General features: G+C 40.7%; 1 protein-coding gene across 1 annotated transcript; it reads left to right on the top strand.

Annotated features, from left to right (window-relative positions):
• Positions 1 to 2,424: 2,424 nt before the first annotated feature.
• Positions 2,425 to 10,405, top strand: PRB4 (proline rich protein BstNI subfamily 4). Its single transcript, XM_059847799.1, has 4 exons — positions 2,425 to 2,433; positions 3,335 to 4,075; positions 4,465 to 4,634; positions 7,828 to 10,405. The coding sequence occupies exons 1-4, from the start codon at positions 2,425 to 2,427 to the stop codon at positions 7,934 to 7,936; spliced, it is 1,029 nt and encodes a 342-aa protein (XP_059703782.1). The 3' UTR covers positions 7,937 to 10,405.
• The last annotated feature ends 1,078 nt before the right edge of the window (positions 10,406 to 11,483 follow it).

Here is an 11,483-nt window from a genome sequence, read left to right as displayed (position 1 = left end):
TGAAATTTAATTTATAAGTCAGAAGCTTCCCTCTTCCCTCGTCACTTTAAAGTACCTTGGACAAAAATTTAAGGTTTATTTTACTAGAAGTAGTAGCAGACTAGAATTAAGAATTGTTTACAAAAAGAATCCTCCAATCTTTCTCAGCTGCACACATCTTCTCCCTACCCTAGCAGAAATAACTTATACTAGTAGTAATACACTTCATCAAATTTGAGCCAAAGAAATGGACTTGGGAATCAGTTCTTTTATGAAAGACAAACTATTATTTGGTAAAATTACAGTAACAAGCCACAATGGAGGTTCTGATAATGCTGCTATCTGACAAGTGACATTTTCTAAAAAAATAAGGACACAAACCAACCAGTGTTTCTCTTACCTGAGGTGCACTTCTCAATGAACTAACAGGAAGATTCAAAGGGTGGGAGTCATAAACAAGTAGGGGAAAACTTATTTAAAATATTAAGCTATTAAAAAGTAACAAGAAAAACAATAAAACCAAATGGCCCTGATTTACAGCTGGAAGCAGCTCATTTCCTCCAGGGGAGTCAGCACCATCTGTAATTACCTGCTGCATGGATTTACTCTGGCTAGGGAGCTACCTACCACTCCCTTCACTGCTGGGAGCACTGTGCTGCTCCTGGCCATTGCACTGAGTGCTCACACTACAGCTGATCACTGCAGCTGATTCCTCTGCCCTTTTCCACCCAGCATCCCAAGGAACTGAGCTACTGCCAGCAATTAAAATAGTACAGGAGTAACTTTTTACTCAGGCAGTGCATAAAAAGAGAAGAATAAATGCTCACATTTGTAAGAAGTCTGAGAAACACTCATCTGCCCTATCCACTACTTCAGCAGCAAAGATCTGTGTTAATTCAGAGAATTCAACAGGCCTGACACTAGGGCCATGCTATTTTGAAAGTTTATAAAAAACTTTCCTACGTACACATAACAGAGGCATAAAGTAAGTCAGGGCCAGAAATCACACAGATATTCAAACACTAGTTACAGAAGAATTAGGTTTCAAACTGCTTTACTTTGTTCTACCCTGATCTAGTGAAACCATCATGTCTCTCTCCTCCAGCCACTGCTGTTTCCAAGTAAACATCCAAATCCCAAAGGTGGTATGAAGAGCCACACAGCAGGTTCACGGGGCAGTCCTGGAAGATTTCCCTAAGGCACACAGGTCACAGGATTAGAAAAATCATTAAGCATCTTAAAATGTGCTCTCCATCCATACTAAAATCTGGCTTAGTTTATTGAAATGGAAAAAAGGTTCAGGCTGGCTGTGCCAAGTTTCCCACGCAGAGTGGTACATTTTCAGATGTCTGGGCATGAAATGGGGAATCCTTCCCATTGGTAAATGACAATATCCCCACCTTAACAGAGTAAAAGTACATGCAGCAGTGAGCTCCTTCTGGGGGAGTTACACTGCAGCTCCTTTGCTCATGCTATGATTTTATCTAGGTTTCACTTTATACAGAGGTAGATTCCTCTTCCTCTCTGCCCACCAGAACATTTAGCATGAAGTTTCTTATCTTCCTTAAGACTCACATTTACTTTGTAAAAAAGTAAATATGTATTTAAATATGTATTTCTGATGCAGAATGTGAAGTTAACTATACTCTCTGATTAGCCTATATTTTATTCCACAGCTCTTCTGCAGGCAATTTTCTCCCAATCCCATCCTTATCCTGCATTCTTGAAAAAAAAAAAAGAAAAAAAGAAACAAAACAAAACAAAAAATTACTTTTTTCAGGAGATCTCTTAACCATGTAGCAGGCAACAGCATATCCTGTGCATTTGGATTTTGTTTTTTTCTATGAACAAGGAAACTTAGCATTAGTCTGATGATTTCCACTTCTTCTGTGAACTTGACATAACTTACACGCTGGAAACTGAAGCATTTAAAAGTAAGCAACAACCATGATGACAAAAATTCTGAAAGTCTAGTGAAAAGAATAATGACCAGGCGAGTTTATTTTTAAAAACCATTAGTCATTTTCAGGTCATTTAATTTTACAATGTTACCTACTGCTTTTGGAAAATATATACAATATATTTTGAAATACAGATTTCAAAACAGGCAGCCCTGTTCTCCAAGCTGTCATGGGAGAGGGAAGCACTGCGTGGCTACAGCCCCTCAGCTACTGCAGGTCTCAGTCCCAAGCACCAGTGCCTACCTACACTGACATGTCTTGACTTTTTAAAGAGTTATTTTGTCATAAAATCCTCCATGGAGACAAGGTTTCATTTAAGTACCTCCCCACAAGTAGAGGGTCAGCATTCAGACTGTCCTGTGCCAGTGTTTTGTTAAAGGAGAGCTGATGTGGTCTTTGCTGAGGCAGCTGTAGCAGGGCCAGTCAACTCCAATTAAAGGCTTTATAGACAGTAACACGCTTATATGTGACCAAGTCAGAGACCATGTACAAAGTAAAATTAACTGAGCTAGCAATGTTTGACCATGAGATTCAGAAAACGTGCAAAGCAGCCTCAGCTTACTTCTGAGTCACATTTAAGGCCTGTAAATATTTAGCACTACAGCAAAACCATTTTAAAGCTGTATGTACACAGCATATACATCACTACTACTACTGTAAATATGAGTGCTGGTTCACCAGCACTCTACAAAGGAATCAAATATCCAGAAGTTTATGAAGTTCTATGAATGACTAAGTTGTCCTAATTTCACATGCATTTCTCCATTACACATGAGTAAATAAAGACTGGTCAAAAAGAGAGGGATAGAAACCATAAAGGCCAGTTCAGCAACAAGTGTCAGTGGGAGCTGGGGAGGGATATCACTACTGAGCTCCAATGAGTATTTCTTATTGCTGAACCTATTCTATGAGAAGGAGGAACAGATCAAAATCAGCCTTCAAAATGCAAGGTGAAATCCCAGTAAAGAAATTAAAAAAAAAAACATAAAAAAGAAGAATGAATGACTCAAAATGTAAACACTCCTACACTGCTGGCAGCTACTTGAGAGAGTTACAAATGTATTCAGATTTATTAATGCAAAGGGCTGCCTGAAGAGGGAGAGATGATGAAAAAAGTGAAGTATCAATGACAATTAATTCATCTCCTTGTTCCCTCTCCTCCCCGCCCCTGCCCAGTTAAAGCTCAGACTGAAGGTCCTACTTCTGATCACCTGACATAACCCTAACTTATTCACACAGCAGGCAACTGGTACATCCAGAAGGAAATGAATGCTGACTATCACCTTTATCATTCCCTAATTCCACAGTAAAGGATGACACACCTCTATCCCACCACCTGGCTCAATCACCCACACACCATCACAGACAGCTAGCACCACTGAAGCCTTCCCCAGCCACCTTCGCAGGCACCCGCTGGCCTTCCCGGCAGAGCGGGCACACAGGGACAGAGCCGTGCCCGGCCCCTTGGCACATCCCGCCCGCTGCCCGAGCCACGGGCCGGGCAAAACCCACCTGCCGCTTGGCTTTGCCGGGTCCTGGCTGAGGGGGCATTTTGTGTTTGGGGTTCGGAGAGGGCTCTCCGACATCCCTCCAGCCCCGCTCCGCCGACATCCCCCGCCTCAGGCGGCTCCAGCCGGACAGGGCGGCCCTTCCACGCCTCGGCGGCCGCCGTCACCCTCTCACGCTCCCGGGCCCCGCCGGTCCGCCCGCGGCCCCCCAGAGCACAGCGCTTCCCTCATGCCCAGCACCGGCCCCCCGGGATCCCCTCACCGCCTTCCCACCTCGGCAGCGCCGGCCGTCCTGGGGAGCGCCGCGGGCTCCGCGCCTCCCGGCCCGCGGCGAACCGGCCCCGCCGGCCTCCCCTGCCCGGCCCCGCGCACCTGCGGAGGGAGGGCGCTTGTGCCCGGGCAGGGCTGAGCCCGGCCCCGGCAGGGCGGCAGCGAGCGGCGCCGGGCACCTGCGGCGGCCGGGGTGAGCCGGGATCCCGCCCGAGGGAGGGGAACAGCGCAGGGCAGAGCCGTCCCGAGCGGCGCTCTGCGCCCGCCGAGCCCCGGGCAGCGCGGCTCCCTCACCGCGGCCTCGGGGAGCGGCGGGGGACGAGCGGAATCACCGCTACACAGCACTCGTTCTTGAAGGTGGTTTTTCTTTTCTTTTCTTTTCTTTTCTTTTCTTTTCTTTTCTTTTCTTTTCTTTTCTTTTCTTTTCTTTTCTTTTCTTTTCTTTTCTTTTCTTTTCTCTTTTCTTTTCTCTTTTCTTTTCTCTTTTCTTTTCTTTTCTTTTCTTTTCTTTTCTTTTCTTTTCTTTTCTCTTTTCTTTTCTTTTCTTTTCTTTTCTTTCTCTTTTCTTCGAAGGATAGTTTGGGCATTTTGTTTTGTTTGGGTGTTTTGTTTTTGTTTGCGTTTTTTGTTTTGCTTTGTGTCTTGCACGCTGAAGAGGCTACGGAAACCTCTTTAATGTATTTCCTATTAAAGAAATGACACTCATCTAAAAAGACAGTGTATTTATGCAGTGCCTTTATTCCCAGAGCAGTTCACAGTGCGCGGCCCTGACTTCGGGCTCTGCGTCCTGCGGTGCCGTTCCCGGACTCCAGGGATTTCCAGGATCCAGGTGCTCGCACACGGCTCAGCGCGTCCCCTCCTGGGAACAGCCGCTTCGGGATAAGGGGTGGCATCCCGACACCCACTCCTTACCCAGGTGAAGTGAAGTGGTTTGGTCTGGCAGTCCTGCTCCAATTTGGAAAGAAAAAAAAAAACAAAAACCCAACAGGCTTAAAGAGAATAAAACAAGAAACTACTTCATACCTCAGTTCTCAGTGTGCATCATATTAAAGGATTAATGAAATTACTCAAAGCTCCATAAAGATGTCAAGCAATAATATTTTGTTGTGAATTTCAATCACCTTTTGCATACAGTCCCAAAGAGGTGAAATTATGCACCTTTCATCTTCAACCCAACACATCTATCAATAGTTTCCCCTCAAACTGTAAAAGCTTGAGTCAGGATCTTTGGATTTGGAATAAAACCCATACAGAAATTCTTAAAAGTAATTTCTTTTAAAAAAAGTATTTTTCAAAATATCGGTTTGGTAATCTAAGAGAAAAAAGTATTAAAACAGCAAATTGGCTTTTTTCTGTGATCTTTCACACACTCTAAACTTCAAAAAGAATTTACCTGAAACCAGTTAGTTAAAATAAAGGAAAAACAAACTTTAAAAGACTTTGGAGGTTACAGTTCATAAATGGGGGCCCAGTTGCAGCTTGCTGGTATGATATCCTTATAACTCTCTGCTGTATTCCAAACCATTTCTGGGTGAAATGTAGTTCCTGTCATCAGTAATCAAACTTCACTTTCTGTTTTCAGTTAAGTTATGTTATTTCCTACTTAATTTATTAAGTAATTAATTCAGCTTCTCAGTATCTGTATTGGAGTGATCAAAAGCTAGGAATAAAACCCTTCATTGTACAGGGGATATTTCATTCCCAATTCACAAGGCAAAAGTGTTGAAGTGGATTTAGGTATCTGCATATGGGCAGAACTGTAGAAGCAAAGCTTTCACTTCTGACTGGGAAATACTGAAAAACAAACATTTTTAAAGCTTAAATTTAATAGAAATTTTATAGACATCATAAATGCTTTGTGTTAAAGATGATTAGATGCTCATGCACATTAGGTGTATAAATAAAAAATAATAATTAGTCACCACTTGCACATCAATATGAAAACCCAAGATACTAAATTGTTACATTTTAGGGCTCTCTTATCTTGCCAAAGAAGAAGCTTGAAAGCATTAGTGTCAAATAAGTGTGATTTCCACACTGCCTCTTTTTAACATAGATACCAATCATGCTCTGCCATGTGTTGTAGAAAGGCCTGCCATTTTAAAGCCATGTTCATCACCACTCTTAGAAGTGTCTTTTTTCATATATTCAAAGTTTGTCTCCACCTCTTTTTGCCTGTTGAAAGTACCATGTATATAAGCCTCTGGAAGGCTTTTTTGTAACTGCAAAAAGGAGATATTAGGCATTTGTTTGAAGAAATTAATATGGTAAACAACAATATTCTGCTAACACCCTTCCAATAGTGAGGTGCAATCTATTTTAGCAAGAATTGGCTAGAGCATGCAAACTTGGCTTAGCTGAGTAATTACTTACTTATATACAAAGTGTGTGGTTGGAATTTCATAGTAAAATATTAAGCTGTGAGCACACATTCTTGCTACTTTTTTATAACAGTTCTAGATGTTTATCCATGCACTACAACAAATAGAAACCTATATGGTTAAAATGAAATTTCGGTTCTGTTTCTCATTTCATCATTACTTTTTAAGGTTTCTTTAGGCTTGACCTTTTCTCTGTTTATATCCTGCATAAAGGATTTATTCGTGATTTTTTTTCAAATGTAAGAATAAGTTCAGTGTAGCTTTAGTTGAATCATGCACATTAGTGGTTTGCATTTTTATATCTCAAAGTTAGATTGATGAACAGAATGTGTTTTCAACCTGTACTAAGAAAGAAAATACCACCTCAAGTTAGCAAAGAATTTTTTGAGTAAAGTGTAGCTTCCCAACCCATGCTGGAGTGAGAGGTTCCCACCAAGAACTTATGTGACATCATTGTTTAAAAAATTAATTGAAAAAGTTCATGACACTGACAGAAGCAAATCGTCCAGTCTGAAATCATGTTTTTTTAAAAAAACAAACTTAAACCAGCATAGTTTTTCCTTATTTTTAATGAAGTTTTTTTAAAAAAACAAACTTAAACCAGCATAGTTTTTCCTTATTTTTAATGAAGTTTCATACATGGCAGATACACTGGGGAAAAAAACCCCAAATTTAGAAAGCTACTGGAATCTTGACTATGGTGCCAGTTAAACTGGCAGGCTTGAAGCAAATCAATATTGTTTCAGTTGTTTCCTAGGGCTGGAAAACCAGACTGTAACTGTTGTAACCAAGCTAGATAAGCACAAGCTATTGGCACAGCCTTCATTGTACTTATAAAATAGGAGCCAAGAGCAAAATATTTGGAGGATCAGCTGGAAATTATGACCATAGTGGAATTTTACAAGGAGAAACATAAGAATTTTGCATTGTGTCATGCCAAACTGCATTGCCATTCTTAAAGAAAGCTTGCTATTGAAAAGCAGTAATTTAGGCAAGGACAATTACATAGGTGAATGAAGCTTATAATAATTTTCCAAATTTTTTTCCTTCAAATTCAAACAAAAAAAAAATCAGATCCAAATAACAGAAAGAAAGCTAAAATAGATAATAGCAATAAGATCTGATGGTCCATGTCATACAGGATTAACTTTTCTTCTCAGACACATACTTTTTGTTGATTAAAAGCAAATGTGTGAAAGCAGACATCAGCACGTCCTGTTGCAGTTAGGAGCTGGCAACCAGGGAATCATGTATTGCACTTCTGGGCTATTTGCCACTCATTTGGACTTCTTCTGACACCTTGCTACACAAGATTCTCTGACTGTAGGTGAGCAACAAAGTTTTTACACAATTCGACTACTTGGAATGGGACAAGAGAACAGGAACTTGTTCACCTGGCTGCTGTTAGAAACACTCGCTGGAGAGGTGCATATACCCAGGATTTAGACACCTGACAGCTGGCAGCAGGAAAGTCACAAACTGGTTTTGAGTCTGGGCAGTGATGTTCTCCTTCAAAGAAAAAAGAAAGTGCTGTGGACTAAGCTAAGAGAGAAATAGGTTTTACCTTTTTTAACTCCATCCTAAAGAGAAGTTATTTTATCATACATTCATTTAAAATAAAAGCAGCTGCTCTCTTACCACCAACTAGAATACAGAGCTCTCTCTCTGAGCCTTAAACACCATGTTAAGAAGTCATTCTCAGTCTTGGGTTTTCTGTCTCTACTCCAGAGAGTCCCTGATTCCCTACATATCTGCCAGCATTTCCAAGGAAACTAAGCAAGCAGACTGCTGCAAATTTCTGAAGCATCAATCAAGGCAAATTCTGCATTTGTACTGAACTTGACCTGATGTCACCCAACACTGCAAAATGGCTCAGACAATTCTTTGGATTTCTGCCTCTTTTTTCCTGAGTTGCTGTCAGTTTCTGGAGGAGTAACAGAATCCTCACCTACGATTTTTGGAAAGGATCAGTTCCTAATCCCCAACATGATCAAGCAGATCAGAATGCAGCCTGTTTATACAATTTCTTAACTTTCCTCAGAGTTCCTCCAGCTATGTGTACACTTTGCTGTTCTCTTAGGGCCATTGGCAAGCTGAGCCAAGCAGGTGGGTTTCCATCCCTCTGAAGAAAACCCATGGAATACCAAGGGGCTCCAGCAGGCTGTGAAGGTCTGTGTGACCAGGGATCACACCTCCAACCTGACTACCCACACTTCTCCAGCACTGCTTTCATTCATCCTCACAGGCTTGCATCACTTTGACATCTAGTAATGCAAATAACAGCAAATCTCCATCTGAGATCTTCAGAGGTTTATAATTAACCCCATTTTTTAATCCTTGGTCCAAGTTGGTGGTGTGGATGAACCACACAGTAAAATATCCCAGTAGAGCCCACAATATATCAAGATTCTTGGAGACAACATCAGAAACTGATTTTTTTTTTTTTAAAGAAACCACCTATCATTGCAAACCAGTAAACAGTAACATTAAAAGTACTTACCATAAACTAGATTTCCACAAAAATCAGAAGCATCAATGTTCTGGGGCTGCTGCAGTCATCAACTTTTAACATATCTGGCTTGACTCACAACAGTCAGCACTAAAGCAAGGATAATGGGATACACTTCAATGTTCCACTTGTTGTGGGAGGGACCAGAATATTGTGACCCGCTATTTGGGAGTGCTGAGATTAAAAATGTGCCAAAAGCATCAGATTTTCTAACTGCTGCATCAGTTAGAAAGATCTGCATGATTTTCATCTGTGCTGCTATGGAATCAAGGGGAGCCAGATTAAAACCAAGCATGAGTATGACTAAAATCAGACACACAGTCTGCAGGTTTATTTTTAATGCAAGAGGACAGTAATATAGTGACCACTGGCCAGTTGCTCATCACACATACATATTGAAATGTCTCAGTTATTCATATTCTATCTCACAGGTCCAACTCAAGTACGAGTTTCAGTTCTTGAGGAAATCACCAATGGAAAATGATTAAATAACTACTTAGAGAATTGAACATCAAAAATTTCAGCTAGATCAAAAAAAATGGACATTGCTTAAATTTTAAAAACCCATACACATATAGGTATTTAAATGGCAGTTTTGCTTCTACACCATGGCTTAAACCAGTCATCAGAGGAGTTTCAGCAGTATTTTTTATTTGCTAGAGCACACTTTGTATCACGTTATGGCAAATAATGTACTTTCAGGTTTTGAGTTCTCTCCACAAACAGGAATAGTCTAAACACAGCAATATTTATTCAATTATTTAGCACTCTTCTTAGCATTGTGCCATTTTAACATGCCACAGCAGTGTTACTCATATGCAATAAGCTTTAAAAATGTGGCATTTTTAACCTGGAAGTAGTATTTTAATGGCTGAACAACAAGAACAGGGGCATGGAAAGAAAGGCTGACTGTACTATAATGATACAGCATCAATCAACAATATTCACCCAATTGTACCATCCTTGGCCTGCTGCACAAGGCTGAATCTGCTGCAAACATAATCCAGGCACCTGTGGGAGAGATCTATACTGAGAATGGCGGAAAACACCAATTTAATAGGTTTTATTTAGTGCTATCATATTTCACTACATTAGAAAACACGAGTGCTTTAAACAGGAGACTTTACTAGGTAAGCACATTGTCAAAACTTGTTTCAAGAATATTTATTTTTTAATAATACACCAGTCTATAATAACCTACAACAGTAACTCAAACTGATATTATCTAAAAAATGTAAGATCCAGTATAATTCAATTAAATACCAATCTGACAATTTTTATGCAAATTACTTTACTCCATCCTGCACATTTCTTTATCTCTGGAGATCATTCTCAATTTCCTTTTCTGTAGCTTTTCTAGCGCTACACTGCATTTTGTTAATATCACCACTGAAGCTAAAGACAATATTTCAAATCTTAAGCCTACCAGAAAATTATAGTTAAGATTTATACTGGCTTTAGTCACACAACTTTGCTTTCCAATGATTTTTCAAAGTACTATACCATAAAGACTAGAAAGTTCAGACAGGACACCAGCATTATTTTTGGTCTATTCTGAATTTCAGACTTGTTCTTGAGTCTATTAATAACCTAATAACCTTTGAACAAGAATGTTCATTAGAAGGAAGGCTGTTAGTGCATCCTAAATTGCCAAAATCTTCCCATTTTAGGTCCCAGTTGCTTGTAACTTTGCCAAACACTAAATGCTTGGGCTGAAATTTTCCATGCCATGTCTGTGTCTCAATCTGAGATGTGTTGGAAAATTTAATCTAAAATAAATAGAACTGTTTCCAAGAATGAGTGTTGGGGAAAAACATTCTCTTTTACTGGGTGGGGGGTGGGGGTGGAGGAAGAGAAGGGAAAAACAGGAGCTATTTTCACTGCAGAGCCCACTTGGGCTCACTGCAGAGCCCTGAAATTTGCAGGAAGGGATAATTTTGTTTAGAATTACACTTTTTTACTTTCCCTGTGAAAATCAACTGAGTATGGACTACTTAAAAGCCTTTGAAAAATTGCTGCTTTATGTGAATTCACTGCAACATGGGATGGGAAAGAACTGCCTGATGGGCTGAGATCAGTCCCATGCAATTCTGATGTGTACAGTAGATGCCCAGGTCCAAAAGCTCCACAGACAATCCTGGAATGTGCTCCTGCAAGCCCTTGGCCCCCAGACATTCTCTTGTCTTGCTCTGTTACACCAAAACCACAAAGCATGAGGTGAAACCCATTATGCCAGTTCAGTGCAAGAAGGAAGCAGAAGAAGCTGGAGAAAGAGGTGGCATGGAATTGCTAACAGAGTCATTAAATAGCATTTCAAGGTGACCTAAGGACCAGACGAGCTGCAGGGGAAGGTAGTGGCCCTTTGCAATTTGATGTGGGGTTAGATTCTTCTTCCCCCAAATCTGGAGTGCAGTTCCAGCAGCCAATCACCATTGGCAATTACATCCACACTGAGATTTCCATTTCTGGCTTGAGCATTCCTGGGGTGAGTTTGTAAACAGAAGTCATGGTATCTATCTCTCCAGTACTCTAGTGACCTGCTGGCACCAACACACTGGAGGAAGCTGGGTAATTCAGGAGTCAGAAGAACAAGACCTGGCCCTGCAGCAGCAGCTGCAATGCCTACAAAGAAAGGGAGTCAATGGGAAGAGAAACCTGGATTAGACTGGTAGTGTTTAAGTCTGTAGGGACAAGGGAAGACTGCAATGCTCAACAAACCCCATATAGCACACGTGTGGCATCTCCAGTTTAGACACCCAAATGACTTCAAGAGGCAAGGCTGTCCTGCCATCAGCCTTTCAAATGTTCAGGGATATTCTTCTTCATAAGCCATGAGAGAAAAAATGGGCAGACTTACTAGATTTGGGATGGACAA

Source organism: Haemorhous mexicanus, chromosome 5 (genome assembly GCF_027477595.1).
Source record: "Haemorhous mexicanus isolate bHaeMex1 chromosome 5, bHaeMex1.pri, whole genome shotgun sequence".
Classification (NCBI taxonomy): Eukaryota; Metazoa; Chordata; class Aves; order Passeriformes; family Fringillidae; genus Haemorhous; species Haemorhous mexicanus.
The sequence above is the reverse complement of the archived record's forward strand: the minus strand, read 5'-3'. Positions and strand labels throughout refer to the sequence as shown.